General features: G+C 38.5%; 1 protein-coding gene across 1 annotated transcript in view; it reads right to left on the bottom strand.

Annotated features, from left to right (window-relative positions):
* The window catches only part of DNAJC13 (DnaJ heat shock protein family (Hsp40) member C13), a 128,555-nt gene that overhangs the window by 57,385 nt on the left and 49,091 nt on the right, over positions 1–22,079 (bottom strand). Inside the window, 13 exon segments of the mRNA XM_018555950.1 lie at positions 218–300; positions 2,102–2,245; positions 2,698–2,893; positions 3,419–3,540; positions 4,178–4,234; positions 5,747–5,902; positions 7,721–7,828; positions 9,464–9,563; positions 14,002–14,171; positions 17,364–17,443; positions 18,069–18,235; positions 18,330–18,421; positions 20,357–20,452. Of these exon segments, the coding sequence (XP_018411452.1) occupies positions 218–300; positions 2,102–2,245; positions 2,698–2,893; positions 3,419–3,540; positions 4,178–4,234; positions 5,747–5,902; positions 7,721–7,828; positions 9,464–9,563; positions 14,002–14,171; positions 17,364–17,443; positions 18,069–18,235; positions 18,330–18,421; positions 20,357–20,452 (1,571 nt within the window).

Here is a 22,079-nt window from a genome sequence, read left to right as displayed (position 1 = left end):
GTAAGGTTTATGCCCAAAAAGAGGATTTCTTTTTCTAGGTTAAGCTACATTAGTCAGCTTAGAGGTGCTTAGTGGAGTTCAATTTCAAAAGCTGATTTCCAAATTCTGATTGTATTGGATTATCATCTATCTATGAAAAATACATTGTTTAAAATCACGTGATTTGAGAATCAATTTTATCCGAAACATTTAGCACTTGGGATGCAGCACAATTTACCTGTAGTAGAAAAGTTCCCAGTTAGCTTCGATTTTAATTCTCTGACGCCTTTTCCGAAGGATAACAGGCTTTTGGGCTAAATTCTGAATATAAAAACACAAATATGTAGTGCTAACATGATCTTGGTGCAGCTTTCACAACACTACCGTATTACTTGTTACCCTGGATGTCACATGTACTGTATATTGCCATATTGTTATTTAGCTGTATGGCTATTAGGTCAAGGTGATGAAGCATTTATCAAGACACTAACAGTACCAACCTTTGGCAGATGATTTAACTCTTGCTGGCAGTATCATATGAGTAAATCGAAGAATATTAGAGAATAGGTACAGTGGGAGCTGACTGCTCACCGTAAGGGGAAAGAGAAGAAGCCGAATTGTAACTAAATATGGAGGAGAGAGCTTGAGAGAGAGTTGGGTCAATCAAGAGAGCTAAAAAGGAACATGATTATGGCTGAGAAGGTAGGTTAGAGCAGACTGAGGACAGATGGCGAGAGGAGGGAGAAAGAACGGATTCATCCTGAGGTGTGGGGACAGAAAGAATGGATGTGAAGCATGTTCCATGGGAAAGAATGCAGGAGAGGAACTAGTCATGGACCAAGAGAATGGAGGCAGAAAGAGAGCCGACTGTGGACTAAATTGTAATTTCTCCCTTATTACTGATGACTGAAGTGGTGGTGCAGTTTGCATACCACAAACAAGGGATGGGAGCTGCCAGAAAATGTAAAGTGGATGGTGGTGGGTCAGCTGACTGCACTGACCATTTTCAGGAAACAGATGAGAGAAACCTCAAATGAAAACAGGGCGCTGCAATACTATTTAATGTAATACTGGATTAACAAAATATTGAAAGAGAGAAAGAGAGAGAAAGAGAGAGAGAGAGAGAGAGAGAGAGAGAGAGAGAGAGAGAGAGAGAGAGAGAGAATATACTCACCAGATTTCTGTCCTGATGTAGAAAGGAAAAGAGAAAAGAAAGATTAGTTTAAAAGGAAGTAAAAAAAAAAACAACAACAAAAAACACCCAGTAAAAACAATATTTGAGGATTATCACCATTTCTTAATTCCTTGTAAGTTTGAATACGAAATATACAGTATTCTATCTCCAATGCATGCTGATAGCATTTTTACTTACTACCATCCAGAGAAATATTCAGACTTACCAAACCTGATATTTTATATTTTTACTTTAGTGTGGGCAACAGCTGTGTGTAACAGTTTAGGTTAGTAACCTGAGTTAGGAACTGTATTGCAGCCAGTACCCTCTAAAATGTGACACATCAGCTATAAAATATGGGATAAGCGGCAACATTTCTGTACAATTTTTCATCCCTAAAGGTTACAATTACTGGACATTTATCAGTCATATTGGAGCTGTAAAGCATGGTACAAATCAACTGAACGTCAACGCTTGTTTGCTGGGCTACACATAGGTGTATAACAGTCAAGCCCTAAGGTGAGCGGAACCATATATATGGAATTTGATATACAGTTGTCATTCTACTCCTAATAACACTTTCCCATTGTGTATATTTCAAATACTGGTACCTTCCCATTAAAGTTCGGGATAAGACTCTTACGGACCTAAGAATATTGCTGCTGTACCTGGGTAACTATACATTCCTAAGACCATGCTCCAGTACTACCCCACTTTATGTGCGTTAACCCTAGAAAGATCAAATGTGCAGTGGCAGTGACTGGTTCCTTTATTGGCTCTACAACAGGGATCTATAAAGTGCCATTTGAGTCAATATTTTTTTTGTTGAAAAAAGGAAAATAGAAAAGTACATGTATTCTCAACACAGTAATGTAAATGGAGCCCATCAGCAAATGGATTTAAAAATGTTATTTTAGCAAAAACTTTTACAATTAGGACAGAGTATACCTCTTTTTGTGCTATTCCCATCCTATCCCTCCAGTGCAACAACACCAAATCAACTTTGTCCTTGGTGAATTTTTCAACTTCCTTGGCAGCTTTTCCGGCAAGTCTTTGCCACTCAGGGACTTTGCTGCATTTGCCATATTGGTCCTAAAGATAGACATATACAAAAAATACATGTGTATATAAATAAACAGCTACTCCCAAAATGTTGTTTAGCGCATAATACAAGGGAACATTACAAATCGGCTTTAGGACTATTATAACATGAAAGTGGCTGAATACAAAAAGATAACCCATAACAATTAACAGATATCCTGTAAAAACTGTCATTTTCTATGCCTGCAATACAGCAAGTTCATATTTTTTATCAAAGCCCAATATAAGCCAACACTTTGTTTTTTTATGAATTTTGGATAGACAGGAAGAGAAAACAATTTTTATTACTGTCCATTGCCCATTTGGCCCTGTGACACCAAAACGAGAAAAGGGAACAGTTGTCACTGGGATTGGAGACAAAGACAATCTTACTATGACAGGATATAACCCTCCTCAATTTTATTGATGAAGAAAAATTAACTATGTAACAAAAAAAAACTTACAGTTGCAATTTTTAAGTTATCCCTGATGTGCATTCGGTCAACATCCTTTTCTGGTACTGGTTCCTTACTGTCCAGGTATGCCAGCAAACCTGAGGGCTGGGGAGTGAGAGACACAAGGCATTTATTATGTTATGAAAGGAATATGCAGATCCAACACCAGCAATTTAGAGCATGCCTGCTGTTTACACCAACCCGTCTGCTTCAGCTAACAAATTTAAGGTGATACTATGGCATATTTTCAGAGAGTACATTTCATGAGTTTATAAAGTAAAATGTATCTGGCACTATCACTACATCAGCCTGGGCTCACAGTACAATACTGCAAAGAGCAATGCTGATGTCATTACATCTGTGCCACTCCCTTGAGTACTGAAGAAAGTTACATGAAGACCCCAGGATGTCACGGGACCTGCCAATAGACAGTTGGATTTGTAGAAGAGATTTTTTTTTTTTTTAACTGGAGAACTGCTTTAAGACAAGGGAACATATTTTGTAGTATTTTTTTCCTAAAAGGAAAAATATGTAAGAAAGGCGTGCTTTTACTGGTACTTGTCATTGTCTACTTGTGGTAGGGAATGCTAAGAACACTGAATGCAAAGAATAAAATGCTCTATATCAAGTTCGACTTGAAAAGGAAATTCAACATACAATGACTCTCTGCACTCACAAACGTAGAGAAGGGGAGGTTAGAGACACAACCTAATTTTTCTGTTCTACTCACCTGTTTGTAAGCATTCTCTGATCAATACTTATTGTAAACATGGAAGAGTGCAAATGACGAGGTAAGGCACCTTCACTGAGTGCAAGCTCTTGCATCTTTGTTGCAATTTCTTTGTCTGCTTCCTTGGAAAAGAGGAATATTGAAGTAACTGCACACACATACCAAATCCACTCTCAGTATATGTTGTCTAAAGTTTAAAATAAAGAATTGACTAAAGCCTAGTCTTGCCATTAATCTAGACCTTTAAAATCTGGTTTGTTTTTCCAGCAATTACCACTTTGTAATAGTTTATGTAATGTTTAGCATGATATAAATATACTATACATTATTACAAATGTATATTTAAAACAATAAAATTCTCCCTCCCCCTCTCTTTCTATTTTTTAAAAAAAGTAGGTTCATTTTAATTACGGTCCTTTTCAATATGATACTTGTAGCTTATGAACGAGATGCTAAAAATGTAAAAGCCAACCTGTTTGTATTGGGGCCATGTCAGATGTGGCTCCCTTGTAGCGAGTGACATTCTGTTGTGTTCCAGACCGATGAGGGAGACACTCCATTAGCAGAGCTAGATCCCTCATCTGGGTGATTTTGCCACTGATGAGGTGACGTTAGCAGCAGAATAACCCATCTGACATGGCCCTTGGAGGCACATGAAAGTCAGTAGTAATGCAAAACAAACTGAATATTTACATTATAACGTCAAACATATCAAACTGAAATTGTGTTTCATTTCTCTTTTACCATTAAAATACCTACTTCTATTATAGCCTTCATTACTAAACCAGCGCCTTTTATAATTGCCATTGAGGGGTGCTACAAGAAAATAAAATTGCATTAGAGATTAAAAGATTAATTTTCACCATAAACAAAACTACATTATCTATAATAACGCTGAGCCAGGCTTGAATCTGATTAGTGGGTATAGGTCAGAGGTGTTGGATCCCGGATAGGTGGGGGAAGTCTGATTTGGAATTTAATCACACAAGTGAGCACTATGGATAGAATAAAGAAGATATTAATAAAAAAACAAAAACAAACTGGAGCTCCAAACCAACAACCAAATAAATTTCATCATAAGGAACAAAACGCATTTTCAGTAGTTCTACAGGATCTTCATCAGGGTTCTAAAATGCTGAGAGTGCGAGTTTCCTACCATTCTATGCTCTATCTAAATGTAAAAAAAGCGTAAGACTGCTTCTGATCCAGGAGAACCATTCCCTAACACACTTGCTGCGCTCTCCTTATTGTCTCCCCCACACAGGAAGCCTCATATTAAAAAGTGTCAATATGTATGTCAGTCTCCGATGGGATGTAGGTGGTACAAACCAGTTGCTGAAGCCTTTTTGGAGAACATGAACATAATTTTCTATTTAACAGAGTCTAAATAACATTCCTCGCACACAGTATTTTAGAACCCTAATGAAGAGGGTTCTATAGAACTCCAGAAAAGCTTTATCTTGTTCTTTAAGATGAAATAAATTTCAAAACTTTTGATCTCTAAGTTTTAGGTATGGAGCTCCATTTTTTTTCATATCACCTGCATTATGCCCGTAGGCCTCTCCATGTTCAAAAGCAGCCATATCCGAGTGATTACACTCAACATCAGACTTCCCCACCAACCATCTGGGCTCCATCTCCTCTGACCTACACCCACAAATCAGATTCAAGCCTGCCTCAGGTCATGAGGATAATGAACCACGTTCACAAACTGTGAAGTGCAGTCTTGATTACATGATCAATTACATAAGAGACAACCAACTAATCAGAATAAACTATTCGTATGTAATGGTAAGCAGTAGGATATAGGTTATGCAAAAGCTGGAACTTGTATGCTTTGCTGTACTAGTAAAATTTACTTCTAATTCAAATGAATTTGAATCTTTGGTGGCCACCTACAAAACATAATTCAAAACACAAATGGCCCATTATCATGAAGCATAAGCATTTCATATCTGCACCATAATTTTCCCATCAGGCCTGGTTCACATTTAGGCGATTGCAGCTGTTTTTGCGCGATTTTGCTTTGAAAAACCACACGAAAACCGCGTGGTTCTCAATGCATAGATATGTCTAAGGGACCAAAACCACACAACAGCCACCTGATAATATAGCTTCCAGCATCTTTTTGTGCGACAGGCGACATCGCACTGCGACGCAAAGCTTCGGTGTGAACTGTTGCCATGGACTTGCATGGGTTTTTGTGTCCCAGGTGTGAACCAGGCCTTAATAATTCTAATCCTGCAAAGTCAATGCTGGTTACTCCACTGTATCAAAAAATATTTGAACAATACCAGCAAAGAGAACAATAAGAAAATGAAGAAATACCTGAAAAAGTTTGAAGAGTGTTCTACCATTTGATGCAACCATCTCTAGCAACATGTCAAACTGCTGCCCTTCTGTTGTCTCGCTGTATGGGGCACACAGAGCAAAGGTAAGGAAATCCAGGAGCGAGCTGATAACCAGAGCACCAGTCCCATAACTCTATATACCAAAACAGAGAGCAAAACAAAAACCAACGTCACAATCCAGGTGGCAGAACTACAAATCTTAACAAGAAATCACTGTGCATGATTGTGCCTAAACAACCAATAGTATGAAGTGTATTTTATATACTGGTTCTAGTTCATCAGATCTTCAACATACCAGTCACCAGCACACAGTGATAGCAAAATGTTTGCAAGTTTCACCCATAGTAAAATTCTATAAAACATAGGCATGTTCTTTGGACCCAAGTACCATTAAATAGGCTCCTCCAAGTACAGAGATTGAAGTGAATGGTCTACGTATTATGTAAGGTGATATAGTTATTTTAAGTGCAAATATATATTACTACAAAAAAAAAAAAAAGAAGGACAAAGAAAATGGCCTCAACCATTGTAATAAATCTCCAAGCTCTATGAATCTTAAAAGGTTAGAACCTCTGTGATGTTTTTGCAGTTTGTGTGCCAGTTGGGGAGAGTTTCTTCAACTGCGTGCTACAGGAAATACACAGGAAGTACATGAAAATCTCCCCATGAAAGCACAGTAAGCAATAGTAACCTGGCAGAGGCTCTAACTCTTTACCTACTCTACTAAAAATGTGTTTATATTACAGTGTCCCAGCCTACATAAAGCATATTTCCAGCCACAAAAAAAAAAAGAATGCTCAAATGTTTTAGTTTTGAAATAAAATATATACACAATTCTTAATTTATATTGTACTGACAGTTCAGCAAGCTTGACTACTTTGAGCAGAGAAAGAAAAAAGACATTCGAGCTAGCTTTAGATAATACAAAACATTAACAAAGTCCAGGCAGAAACTGATTAATCATTTATGCAGGTCATAGCTGACATATTAATCAATACAGTGATGCAGTTTATGGTAAGCATATCAGCCTTGCTCAAAGTATTTTACTTCAGGAAGAACTCCAGCCAATACTTTTTTCTAGTTCTACTTAGTGGAACGAATCGTTCGGTCTTCACAGTCTTTTTAAGGCCCTGTTCACACTGGGGCAGTTCGGCCGCGCGCACCTGCCGACATGAACGATTCAATACATTGCTATGGGGACTGTTCATGCGACCACACGGATCCACGAGATCTGAACCGTCCCCGCCTGAATTGCTCCCTGTAGCCGCGTGTATCAGTGCAGTTTCCATATAGCTTTTAATGGAACCGCGCTATTCAGCGCGATTTTGGGTGTTTTTAATTGCATTTCAATGCTGAAACACAATTAAAAACTCCCAAAACAGCCCTTTTAAAATCAGCGCGGAAACCGCACTGATCTGCAACTGCCTTAGTGTGAATGGGGTCTTATTGCTATTTGTGTACCTGCTGGGGAAATTCCCCTGTTTATCATGTGGCAAAGTAAAATGAAATCCACAGTTTTTCAGTCACCAGAACAGGAACAGAACGTTAAGTTAAAACAGCATGCTCCCACATGCGATACTTCAGTTAAGGTGCAGAGGTATAGATCATACTTGTGCAATCTCTCTAATTGCAGCTTGCTCTGTTTTAGGTTTTGAGTGTTCTAACCTACCTAGTGGTACTATCAACTCTTACAACTATTTTCCATAATATAAAAAATGTCCAGCAGGGAGAGTGGAAATTTCATGTAATGGCTGAAGTCAAATGTGACAACCCAGTAGAGCAATCTCACCAAGACATCTAAGAAATCATTGGGTGGTTGAGTTTTCAAGTGTCTACCATAACCCAAAATAACTATCGTCATTTTAATTATACTAGGTCTTATTTTTCTATAGAAATGTAAATATAGCCCAATTTAACTTAAAAAAGTGAAGCATTCTATAGATCTGCTTACCACATAAGAGTTAAATTTTTCTAGCAAGTTTTCCAGAAACTTTTTGGAAGAGAGAAGGGATGCTTTGTTCAGCTGCTCTTGCCTTAGGTCATAGTCATCATGCATGGGCTGCAGGAGGAGGGAATCAAGAAACCCAAGTCAGAACATATACAGAACATCTATAAAAGTGATAAAACATCTGCAAAGTAGAGATACTTCAGGCAAACCCGCTGGCAGCTAGACAAATGCACAAATGTAGCACCTAATAAGAATGATATGGCACATTTTTCACACAGGCATCTGTAGAACAATAAACTGGTTAAATAAGATTATTAAAGAGAAAAACAAGTTCCACATGATACCGTAGAATGTGGTCTACAGATCACAAGTTTCTAACAAGTGCCAAAACCTCCATATGAATTGAACAAAAATACACTCAGCGGACAGTAAAATAGAAACCTGGATGCTGCAACAGAAGTGTCTGCAAAATTTAACTACTTCTACATTTTAAACGTTTGCTTTGCATGTCCTTTTGCCAATGTTCACAGAAACTGGTCCGAAATATGAATTATTCAGCTTATAAGCAGGTGAAGGTAAAGCCACACTGTCATTTATAGCCTTCATGGTAAAGACACCTCAACCTCTCTTATGACAATCATGTGTCACTGTGGTCTGCATATACAGTAGCAAGGGGAAGTGGTTAGAGTTGGACATAAGTGCTTAGATGCTGTCTTAACAAAAAGTTGAAATTTAAATGTCCTTAATTGTGCTATTTAGGCTCATTTTGGGGAAAGAGGGAGTTTGTTTGAAACAGCTGATGGAGCAGATTATGAAAAGAGCCAATATGTTTACATGCTTGGTGAAGGGCAAGCTTGACTTTACAACATGACATAATGAGATCCTGAAAGGAGAATGATTAATTGCGCCAGTAGGGCAAGTCTGAAAAGTACAAAGCCCAAAAAGAGTAGTATAAAGCCCTCTGAAGAAAGCAATCTCCAAGGTGTACAATGAATGCAGCACAACACAAGACACCTCATTAAAATGCTCTTTACATGGAAGGAAGGCCTTTGCGGACGAACTTGGCAGATCTGAGATGATTTAGGCAAAGCCAAATTCTAACCCCACAAAGCAATTACCAGCACAACACAATTGAAGACTGCATTGTCAGTTGCACATAAAACATTACACTCTTGGTTGAATAGACTGATCCAGCATATAATAACAGGTACATGTACAATTCATAGCAAGCTACCAAATGTTTATGCAATGGGGTAAATAATATCGTCACTTAATTGTAAATGACTGGGAAACTATGCTTACAACTCCAGCATCATGATGACAAATTCAGGATGTGGTCTGAATTTATCATGCAGGATACATCATATGCAAAAGGGAGAAAAGAGTCACCATCCTTGGTCATTTGATTGAGCACCAGCGTCTGTATCACCCTAAAAGGACCCTGTTTGAGCCATTATCATGTAGGAGACAAAAAGGGTCAATGTATTATTGAATAGGAGTTCCAAGCTCTGTTTACAGCATAAATATGTGTTAAAAAGATCCAATGTGTGCTCTATGAAAACTAGAGCACAAGAGAAGAGAAACTGTAATCTGAAGACTCTCAGGGCAGCAATGGTTAAGGAATCCTATAGGCCTATATAGGAAACCGCTCTGCATATTCCTGCTTCTGCTTTACTTACCATCCCCCAGTGTATTCTACCAATCTGTAAGATATATGAGAGGAGACAAAGGATGGGCGAAACTTACACACATAAGTGCACAGAGCATGTCAATAGCAGCATGGGTAACACCATCATTGTTCCTCTTCAATGCCTTCACTACTTTTACTCCAAGGCGCTCCCGAAACCTGTATTTTAATGAAATACAATAATATTACACAGATCTAATGCAATAAAGCCAAAACATTATTAAAAATCATAGTGACATCAAAAAAGTCAAAGGGATTAAACATTTTGAACCTACTTATCAGAAGAAACAACCATCTAGATAGGAAATTCGCCTGCCAGTTGAAGACCATACAACAGCAATAAATAATATTTTCTTGTCACGGATGAAAGCAGCTTCTGTTTAGCAACATACATTCCTGCTTGCAGACACTTTACAGTTTTTATATGATCCCTAACATAAGCTGTACACTTGTGCTAATACATTTACATACTCCTGGAAGAACACAAACCTGTTTCTTCCATTTTAATTGTGATTCAAATTGAACTAGCAGTCACCACAGAATAGCACAGACATGAAAAATCATGCATCAATGACTTGCACTCATTTGTGATAGTTGTTATTAGGGGCTTTATTTTCTTATGTGGTTAAGCTGCTCATTCTTCTTGGAAAAAAGCCCCTTGGTCCCCTAAATTCTTTAGTTATCTAACATGAACCATATGTCTCCTCTAAGAGGCATCAGTGATGTTAGGGTCAGGATATTGTGGTAGCCACTTCACAAACTTCATTTTTTTCTGCTGTAGCCATCAAAGGGTCAACTTGACCTTATGTTTGAGATCACTGTCATGTTGGAAAGTCAAAAGAGCACCCCATGCAATGTAAATTTTCCTCCAATATTTTACAATAATATGCTGAATACATCTTGTAATCAATTTTGGTTGAATACCCTGTGCCACTGTAGCTCACGAACCCCAAAACCGCAGAGATCCTCCTCCTTGCTTCAATGCAGGGATTGTATGCTTCTCTTCATAGGCTTTAGCAAAATATTTTGTTCATGACTTTAACCATAATGTTCAATTTTGGTCATATCACTCCACATGATTTTGTTCCAAAAGATTTGAGGCTTTGCTAGGTGCTGTTTGGTGTATTGTAAGTGGGCTGTTTCTGGCAATGGCGCAGCAAAATTGGCTAACATTAAAAAAGTTCTGCATACTGTCAAGGGTTGGAAGATCCCCCCATTAAAGAAATTCATACTTTTTTTTTTCTTCCATTTATAATCATCAGGAATTTAAAAAAGAAAAAAAATTAAAATATTTGTTTTCACGTTGTCAAGAGAAATATATATATTACACATGAATACACACACACGAATATATATGTAATATATATATATATATATATTTATTTATATGTGTGTGTGTGTATATACACAATGCATGCGTGTGTGTGTATATACAATGCGTGTGCGTGTGTATACACAGTATAATATCTAGATAGATAGATAGATAGATAGTTGTACATATACATACACCTTCAGGTCTTACACAAGTGAATGAATGTCATAGATGTTCTGGGGCACCAATAACCTGCAGTTCCTTGCTAGTCTTCAGCATATCAAAATTGAAAACATTTAAAATGATTGTGCTCAGGGCATATGAAGAGGAGTACTTGAATACATTTTTTTAAAGCCCAACACTGATGTTTTGTGCCCCCACCTCATCTTCTGCTTTCCCCCCGCCGACAGTATTTTTTTAAACAAGTTTTTATACTTTTTCTTTCTTGCAGTCTTCCGGCCTGTCCAGTAACATGGTAGGGCCTTCCTCCTCTTCTTTAATAGGGCAGTCCTTTCTGCTGTTTTCAACTAACCTGCTGTGAGCTCAGGCTGCATGATGACAAATCCACAGAGGGTGTGTCCACAGCAGTCTGGGTTCATGGTACATGGGTTGTATTGTGCTGGCTGTCATTCAAACCAAAACAACGGCGATAACAGCAGGGTGAAAGTACCTATTGCGAGGCACAGTGATGGTTTGAAGGTGTGTATTGCAGTAAAAACTGATTTTTAAAATGTGCAGAGGAAGTCATTTTTATCAAAATTGCAGAGTTACAGCTTCAAGGGACCATGTACAGACAAAAAAAAAAAAAAAAGATGGGCTGCTATTGCTAACTTCTTTGTAAAAAGGTCAGTCAATAAAACTACTTAGTCACCTACTCACTAAACTATAACAATACTGCAGGACTTTGTCTACAATCATTAGACTGGTCATATGCTCGAAAATGAGCCAGCAGTGGAATAGGAAAGACCAAAGAAACTTATGGCTTGAACTGTAAAATGTAAATGTTTTTCTAGGTGAGAGACTCGCTAAGGAAAACGAAGATCCCAGATTGTGCACTTAAAAGCAAGTCAGCAATGACGGCTCTATCATTTCTGTCCTGACCTCACTTCAACTACATTTTACTGCTCCTGTCCTGACATCACTTTAACCCCTTCATGACAGCTTGTTTTTGGTTTCTGTTCGTAAATGACTGACACACTTTTGACATTTTTGCTGTGCGATTCTTTAACGTCAGTATTATACTTTCTTACAAAGTGCACCCACACATATTATATATTGTTTTTTAGAGGACAAATAGGGCTATATATTTATATCACATATGTGTGTCTAAAGCCTCACTTAGGACAAATAAAATATAAACAAAAGAGGAAAAAAACGTTAAAAAAAAATTTGTAGTATTTTTTTAACAAAACCAGCACAGCTAAAAAAAAATGCAATACATACATTCATTTATTTGTCCCTTATTTTTTTACACTTTTTTTTTTACACTTTTCACTTTTTTTTTAAACTTAAAAATGTTATTTTATTTATTTAATTACATCAAGCAGTCATTGTGAATTAATCTCACTATTACTGCTTGATAAATTAATACATTTTTGGTTATTATCAGGCTGCTTCAAACTTCAGAACAGCTGATAAGTTAGTGACACTGATCCTGCAGCAGTTCAGGATTCAGCTGTCACTGAATGTTTCAGAAAACTGAAACATTCTACTTTGAAGAATAGATACATTATGGGTCTATTTCTGAAAGTCAAAGATAAAAAAAAAAAAAAAGCCAGTATAGCTTGACAGAGATATCTCTCTCGATCTATACGAGCTGTCAGAATGCGGAAAAAGCCGGCATGTGTGTCCCTCTGCTGTGACTCTCAGACACCCGATATTAAGGTATCGGGTGTCTGAAAAAGGTTAACCCTTTCATTAATGGATGCCTAGATAGTTAGACATCCATTACTGAATGGTAACCGTTGATTCTCAGCGGTTACCAGCCTTCTAGTGCAGCAAATAACTCGTCACGTACAGTGTACGTGACAAGTCATTTGGTCCCTTTGTGGCGGGACGTACAGTGTACGTCTCCCGTCACGAAGGGGTTAATGACGTTTTACTGCTCAACATTTCCCAAAAGCTGGCAACAGACTGTTTAAAAGTGCTGGAACCAGATCACCTATTTTGGGGTGCATCTTCATTTGAAATCATCCTTTATAAATCTTATTTGTATTACAGTGTGTTCATATGTAGAACAAGAAGGGTAAATTGCTGCAGTCTTAAGAGTACATCTAAAGTCAAAACCTTATTTTTAGATTTCAATGGAGTATGGAATGGGTAAACACCCAGTTACTTTGTTTTTTTCACTGTCTGTGTCCCGCTGGGGGAAATTACGCTTCACTTCCTGTTCTGTAGACTTAACAGGAAATGTCTGCCATTTAACACAATTAACAACAGGTTACAAATGGGGTTGAAAGTGGTATAGACAGAGGGCTAAATATAGGGAAGTCTCCACCACTACTGTTAAACATCACTCAGTAATGTAGTTATGTAATGGCATCACAGTTTGTACAATTATAAGGCATTAACAGATATCTTTCTTGAACGTATGTGTATCAGTTATATTGTACAAATTATTCCACATGATTTTAAAGAATAAGTGCACGTTCAGACACTTTTTGCCCCTCTCCCCTGACCTAAATGATCCCACCCTCGCCCTCTGCAGATCTATACTTAGCAAGATCTGAAGGCCACTGCCCCACTATTTGACATCCAGCACTGCACATCTTCCTCTATTTGTCATAGGAACATGTGCCCCCATTGAATGATTTACCCTCAACTCTTGCTCTGGTGACAACTCTAAAAATGTTGGATTTCCCCTCACTTTGTCTTGGTGACAATGGTCAAAAAGTCACATACATACAACACCACAAACTTGACAGAGGACTTAACACTTGTCCACTCGATCCAAAACTAAAAGAAAGCTTTGCCTTTACATAGATGTTAATCTACTGAACGAAGTACACTTTGTACTGATCAGAAATAACCTTGAAAACTCAAATTAGGATATCTATATATACATTATTTATGTCAGCAGTGCTCATTACGTTTTTCTGTATGCTGGCGCGTCACAGAAAAAAATAACACACAAACATAGCCAGGATTTGTACATTAAGGTGTCTAAAGCTCTGAAGACCAACATATAAAATATTAAAACATCCTACTCCATTAAGTGAGGCCTCTGGCAAAAGGCACGGCAGCAGAAGACAGATTTTTATCATGACAAGCTGATTATCTACTTACTTTGGTAGCTGAGTAAAGGCCAGGAATCCAGCTTTTGAAGCCACTAATCGCCTGACTGCCTGAAATTGGCTCTCCAGTTCTGCATTCGAAGCTGCTAAGTCTCCTTCTTGGGAGAGTAAGGATGTTATGGCATTATTTATCAACTTCTCTTTGTTCTCAGAAAAGAGACCCTGTTAAAATAGATTCAGTGAGCACATCCTTTATATTAATGTTTAATTGTGAAAAAAGTACAAAATATAACACTATGTAATAGTGCTTCAGGTACAATAAAATGACATTTTTTATTGTTATATGCTCACAGATGATCGTATTTTATAGACATATCAGAGGTCTGCTGGTTCTCTACTGTACAGATTGGCTCCAGGACCAGCTCCTCACTTACTGCAATTACATTTGGCACAAGCACTGTGAAAATGTTTCCTTTACAGCTAGTTACTTCCTTACTCTTGCACTGCAATCACAAGTAAATGCGTAAATCAATTGTGTGGCTTGCACATATCATGCACTGTATAGCCAGCCAGAGAAATTTGACTTGTTTTTTTATTTCATATAAGGGGCAAGTTTAATTTGGGATTGCATTCATGACATGCATTCCCCATAACGAACACTAAAGAAATTCACACCGGTCAATACAACTGGCACCCACCACTTACTTTTTCATAAGTATAACCACAAACTGAAAATCATGCTGGCTGTCAGCTTCACCACCAGGCTAAAGCCCAATTTATGGGTGTGCATATGGACAAGCTACAGCACTGTAGCCATCGCCTCTTTTCATTCTAATTGACCTGGATATTGTGTGTGCCATTCCCCTCCTGCTAGCCATTAGCCAGACATGATTCAGGCAGCTGCCAACTGGATGTGGTTGCTCTTGCAAAAGTCAGCCACCTGGGTGAGATTCTGGTAAATCTCAAACAGAGCCTGCTTGCCAGCCCGTATCTCCTCCTCTTACAATATCTGCAGCTCTTCCATCTTACAGCCCCGCACATCTCTTCCTTGTGCACCCCTCTTGCCAGCCAGTATTTCCTCCTCTAATAACATCTGCAGCTCTGTCATCTGACAGCTCTGGGCATCTCTAATTTATACACTGTAGGACAGACAACAGGGCCAAGACCCACCCACTTAATAATCTGGGGAGAGAGACTAGAGTACTAAATAAATTAATAATAAAATAGTTGATGGCTTGTGTTACTGAGAATGACGGCGCTCATCTTCAGCTGCACTTAATGCAGCATAAAGAACTTTTTTTGGAGAAGGAGAGGCTAGTCAAATGACTAAGTTACATGAGTCAGTTCTCCTGGCATCTTTCCTATTCTCATTATTTACAGGCAGAGTGCAATGCACATCTGTAAAGCATTTCAAATTGCTTTATAAATGTAGCATTTGTTTTGGGGTTTTTTTGGTTTCTTTTTTTAATGGCATGGCTGCAGTAAGGTTACACCACAGCTTTCTAACTGGGACCCCAAATAATATAATTAGTAAACACTTTTTATTTTATTTCCTTGAAATAGGATATAATGAAGAATTCTCAACATGGTCTTAAAAAATGTATGTGTCCTCACTCTTTCAACTACATCAAGCAGCCTGTACAATTTATATAAGGCACATAGCCAGTTTCTTTTACCCTGTGTCCAAACTACGACTCAATTCACTCAGATTGTTGTCTCTTAAAAACCATCTATTCTTACACACACAACAATGATTTTTCAAAATAAATAGACATTTAACTGTTGGAAGCCATATTTTTCATGATCTCAAGAATTCTGAGAAAGTACAACTTGTGTGAAATCCGACAGGACTTTAACATAGATCATAAAAAAAACAGTGAAGCGTGGTAATTAACCACTTGCCGTCCGCCCGTTGTAAAAAAAACGACGGACGGCACTGCAGCATTGGTGGGTTGCCGTCTCCAGGCGGCATTTTTTTTCTGCTCGCGGGCGCGCACGGGCAGAAAAGACCCGACCAATGCACCAATCCGTTACCGGGTTTTTCACATATAGACGATCACCTGTCAGTCATCTGGCTGCTATAGCCAGAGAAAAGAAGCTGATGAAGCAGATCTCTGCTTCATCAGCTTCTTTTGGGGTCCACAGGTGACATTAGGGTTCCTAGAAACCCCTAATGTCTCCATAAAGAGGACCTGTCAGTGTGCCTTTGCTATTATATAGGGGGATTGTTATCCCCCTATATAATAGCAATAACAATAAGTGCCAAAAAAAATATATAAATAAAAAAAATTATGTTTAACTCCCCCCTCCCCCCACGTTTATGCAGATATAAAACGTAAATACGCGTCCGGTGCACCAGCGCACGAAAACGACAATTGCGCTACACATGTTACATATCGCCGCGAATCACATTATGCATTTGTGAACTGAACCTTTTGTACTATGCTGAGGCTGTGGAACGTCACACACAGATTCTACATATTTTTATCCTTTAACACCTTTACCACACATATAGCAATTGTACCAGGGTTATGTTGTGCTAGAGTTCTTCTTTAGTTTGTAATTTGACAACATAACCTTTTTGTGCAAATTACACTTCTACATGAACTGTTTTATAAACCCTAAATGTTTGCGGAGATCTTTGGCAGCATTACAAATGTTATTTTTGAGTTGCATTTTTTTCCTTTGGCCTTTTTACAAAAATCCAAGAGAACACAGTGCTAAAACTGGTCTATACCTTGTGAAGGTGAGCCTTTTCACATTTTCACTTAAGTGCATCTAAAGCCAATAACTTTTTTGTTTTACAATTTTGGAAAGGGAAGTAATTAGATAAAAACCCCTGTCCCATTAATGAAGTTTCCTGTCACTGAAATTCCTCTCTTAGAAAATTGTCACAGAAAGAAGAAGTATCCCCACTGGAATATTTTCTCTTATTGCTGTTTCCAGACAACTAAAAATTTGGGATTTTTAGTCCTGGGTAAAATGATTACAAGAAAAATTGAGGGGTGGACTTCCCCAGTGAGGACACAGGCAACAATAGATACCAGACAAAGGTTCTAACCCCTCACCACTCTATCCAAAACTAAAAGCTTTACCTTAGAAATGCTCACAAAACATTTTGTTATTTTAAAAGGAAAAATGGGCTTAAAATGTGCATGATGCAATATGCGAATACAAAAAAATGGTTACGAAATAGTTATAAGTATACGCACTATAGTTCCTTGTTCCAGTTAGGAAAGTTCAGGTCATAGCAGAACTCATTGTAAGAGTCATGCTATTAATTTCCACCATGTAATGGAGGTTAGCTTGACATGTCTCAATTTGAGTAGGGCACAAAATAAATATGCAAACAAATCATTTAAATGCAGAGATTGAATGAAAGATATAGAATATGTGTGCTAGGTATATACCTACATCTTGTGTTACAGCATGAAGAACGCCACTATAAGAAATATTAGAGTTGAATCTAAAGACAGAATCTGCAAACACTCCATCTGTAACAAAAATGCAAAAAAAAAAGGAGTTTTTATTGTTTAAAATACAAGCCGATAAAAAGATGCATTATGTTTGATTTAATCAGTCTCTGACACAATTATATGCACTGGATGAACTTAAAGGGTCAAACAAAGTGCATTTTCCTCTTTGCCCACCCCTTTACAAGGCAGTAGTCACCGGGGGGAGCTCAAATGGATAAGTGCACTTTATTTGAAAGTTCACTTATCAATTAAAGAGTAGCCTTATGATTCACTAGTAACAAAAGCAAGGAAAAAGATCATGCAATAAGATTCATTTATTAAAGTAGAGATTTTTCACAAAGCAAAGTGAATGTTAAGCCTAGTAAATAAGGTGAGGTTGTGATCAACCAATTATATGCAACATAAGTCCTGTTTTTATTTTCCTTACACATGTCTGGGTATTGAAAGTGAACACAAGTTCACCCCATTTACTAACATTTTCTCTGTATAGTGAACAGCCTCTACTCCTTTGGTGGATCAAACTTACCATGTTTCTTGACCAATCCATTAGAATAGAACATGAATTGTGACACACTCAAGAGGTCACCAACAAAATCCACACACGTGTAGACAATATTACTACATGTTCATTGTTATAACTTACTTGGAGGAGTTGTAAGGAACTTCAAATGTAGACTTTCTACTTCCTCATCCACAGGCACACTCAGAAGACCCCATCGTTGCCCCCTTTGAGTCGGGGTCATTTTGACACACACATCCCTATTTCCGGAAGCTCTGACTCCATCTAAAAGGCTCGCCAATAAGGAATCTCTGGTAGAAAACATGACATTTTTAATGAAACAAATACTTACTGCAGAAATCCAAGCAAACAATCTGCCATGCCAGGTAAAACATTAGTAATTACCTTTCAGTTGAAGAATATTTACGAATTTGTCCTTTAATGAATTCAATGGTAAACAGTTGAGGATTTTGAGGGTCATAAACAAGTGCAAAAATCTAAGGAAAAAAACAAAACAATAATAAATAGGTCTTTGTAACAAGGATATTATGCATTTAGTCTTATATCTGATGAACAGCTAGGTATGGAAAAATATTTTTGAAAATGCAAATTGATCCTTGAGGTGAGATATTTTTCCAGCTCATCCCACAGCAGGGACAGACCTCGATGCTGCAAGAGTGACTGGGAACAATAACATAACAAGCTGGCAAAGGCATGGTTAAAGGAGAACTATGGGGTAAGTTTTTTCCCCCATAGTTCTCCTAAGGGTCATGGGAGGACACAAACTAGCATCCTCCCATGACCTAAAGCTCAGTATATGGAGACCGCCACAGCCGGGACAAATCCCGACATTACTGTCGAGATCCACCCAGCTGCGTGATTGACAGACATTGTACCCGCCCCCTACCCCGCCCGTTCCGCCAGTCAGCGCTGGAGGATCTGAGCGGGGATGGGGGGAATCCCTGCAGGGAACCATGAGGACATGATCGAGAAGTGAGCGAGTGACGGTATGTGTTCGCTCACTTCCCGATCTATTGAGCCGACGTGTGACAGTTTCATTGTCACACGTCGGCTCGAACTATGAGGTTGAGTGAAAATCACTGACCTCATAGTACTCCTTTAACAGAAACAATTGGATGTTGTACACAATAGCACTGAAGACACACGAGAAAGTAAGATTTTTAGTAAAATCGGTAGTCATGTTCATGGCTTTGGTCTGTGTAAAGTGAAAGAGTCACGCTTTAATAGCTAAAACAAGTAGAGGCAAGGCGCTGGACTCAAATATTTAGAAGATCGGCCAGAGCATGATAAAAGCACAATGGCGCTAGTCAGACTGCTCTTAACACAAATCGGATATTCCTCGGATAAAGGAACCCAGAACTGAAGATACACATATGAGTGCGCCAAACAAGACAATACGAGGGTCCAAAAACTTTTAATAATCACATTACTCCAAGTTTTTGGACTCTCATACTGTCTTGTTTGGCGCACTCATTGGACTTTTTATACGCTTTAAATAGCTGCCTGAGTCACCTCTGGAGAGTTTTTCCCATTCTTGCTGTGCTGGTGACACACAGGAACTGCCAGCAAATCTATTCAAAGTGAGGAGATATGCCATTTTTAGCAGCTGGAACTGGAATAGGTATCACTATTGCAAGAGTTACCTTTCTATCCTGGTGATAACTGTAATATGATTGTTTCCTCTTACTTTTTTGTCCTTGTAGTAATGACGGCAATAAATTCTGATTAAAAGGTCTAACCCTTTCCCAAATTAAAATGTCTGAAGGTATATACAAATTCTAAAAAGAATCCATAAGGAGGTATGTAATGACATTTCTGTCATGACCCACCCCCTAGCTAGATTAGAAACACCAGATGGAGCACCAGGCAGGTTCAATAAACTGGCAAGAAATGAAACCCATCCCAAGTTCACCCATGGTGGCATGTCTTTTGTAGGCTAAGTAACCCAAAATTGGCCATACACAGTTTTAGATCCCAATGCATGTTTTTGAGATCCCAACAAGATCCCAACTTAGTAATACTTTCAAACTGATATGTTCAGTTGAGGAAGCTGCACAGAAATACTTTCTTTGCCACTCACATATCTTTATAAAGTGGTTTCTACAGAATTACATCTCTTCTGACATATAGTCAGTTTGTAAAACATTGTCACAATGTTACAAAGCATTTAGTTCCAACACAGTATGTGGAAGTAATATTGGGAAACAATTGTCTGTTGAGTAGTTTGACATCATCCCAGACTCTGATGTTCAAAACGCCAGCCCTCTAGTTTTGGAAGATTAATTCCCAGCAGACTTCTCAGTTCCACCCCATGCATATTATTATTATCTTTCGCTTGAGGGAACAAAAGCTAATCTGCTACACTTGCTAATATGCAGAGGGCCAGAGCAGCAATCATAGCTGGCACTCACCTCTCCTAGTGGTTTCAGTGTTACAATATTGTAGGTTGCGGGGTCCCGTTCCACTAGACAAGTTTCAGTAAGTGCTAATAATCTTTTTACAGGCTCCTAAAATAGAATGCAGAAATTAAAAAAAATCAAATGTGCAACAACCGAGTAATCAGAACTCAAAAGACACTGCAGGGTACATTTATAAAGAAGTGACACAGCAAACATTCACTTCAAGTGAATCTATAACTGATGTAAACATATTAACTACCAAGGCATAGGAATAAAGCACCAACTCACCCACGACTTTAGCATCGGAAAGACAGCTGGGTGCTTGCCGGCAAGAGGGAGTCCTCGCTCCAACCAAACAGGTATATACCAAAGGAAGAATTTGTCTGCACTGCATTCCACACTGAATCTGTTTATTGAATATCCATCAGTGACCTTGAGGGCCTGTTCACATGAGTTTCAGGTCCTGATCAGGTCCGGATCTACAGACGTGGTGCTACTGATGCAGTGCGTTTTGGCCGCTTTTTTGATGCGTTGCATTGCTGGAGTGGGGCTGTTAGTATGTTAGCAGCAGTGCAGTGCGTTTTTGACGCGTTTGCGTTTCCTGACCATACAAAATGTGACATGCAGTATTTTTCTGTCGTAAGCTGAACGGACCGCGCACGTGAGAACTGTAGCCCATAAAACACATAGGGATACATTTTGAGTGCAGGAGCGTACGGATCAGGTCAGCACACAAAACGGACGTCGTGTGAACAGGCACTGAGTCCTGCCAGAGGTCCGCTCCCTCTGACATGTTTCACCCAATCCTGGGCTTAGTCAGAGGATCTCTATGACTAAGTCCAGGATTGAGTGAAACAAGTCTGAGGGGCAGACCTCGGGCAGGACTCAGTACCACTGATGGATTTTCAATAAACTGATTCAGCATGGAATGGAGTGTGGCCACATTCTTCCTTTACTATATACATGAGCCAGAAAGATACCCCTGCAGCAAATGTTTGCTGAATGTTGCATTCACAGCTATATACTTATACCCCTAAGATTTCCTGGAAAAATGCTTTAGCTATATAGACACTGTCAAACCACAGCCAATTTCTTATGTTGGATAGAGCATGGAATTGTTAGAACATATGTTAGATTTTAAAATGATGTGCCCGCAGAGAATATTCTCCCTGTCCCAGTAACACCCCAGCACACCATGGAGCAATACAAAAAAAAATAATCTAAAAAACTGAGGTCTTGGCCCTTCCCCATTTTATTAAAAATGAAAACAAACAAAAGTTTTGTATGGAGTAAAGCTTTACTACCATCTGTAATTACTTTTTAAGGGAGACTTGTTCCATGATTGGTACCATAGGGCCATATGAAAAACGTAGGAAAGAGTAAGGTCCAGACCTGGCTATTGCACCAGGAGTTTCAAATCTGTTATTAGATGGCCCTTTACAATACTGAGTTCAAGTATAGATGCCCTTTGTCTCTGAGCAGCTGATCCACAAGCCATGTTCAGGACTCACACCGCCCTCATATCATCCCAGTCGAGCTGAAAACCGGAAATCTTTGTTCCCAAATATAGGACTAAGTATCAAAAGCAAAACGGTTTTTAAGCAGTAGGGCCTACTGCCCACTGCTTTTATCCAAAATTGAAAAAGTGCAGGCAATATTTATTTTGTAATCCATTTAGGACACTTAAATAAGGCTGGCCAGTAAAAACAGATCCCAGTTTATAATTTTTTTTCAC

The sequence above is a fragment of the Nanorana parkeri genome, unplaced genomic scaffold, assembly GCF_000935625.1.
Source record: "Nanorana parkeri isolate BGI_ZX_2015 unplaced genomic scaffold, ASM93562v1 scaffold219, whole genome shotgun sequence".
In the NCBI taxonomy this organism is placed as follows: Eukaryota; Metazoa; Chordata; class Amphibia; order Anura; family Dicroglossidae; genus Nanorana; species Nanorana parkeri.
This window is presented reverse-complemented; position numbering and strand designations above follow the sequence as displayed.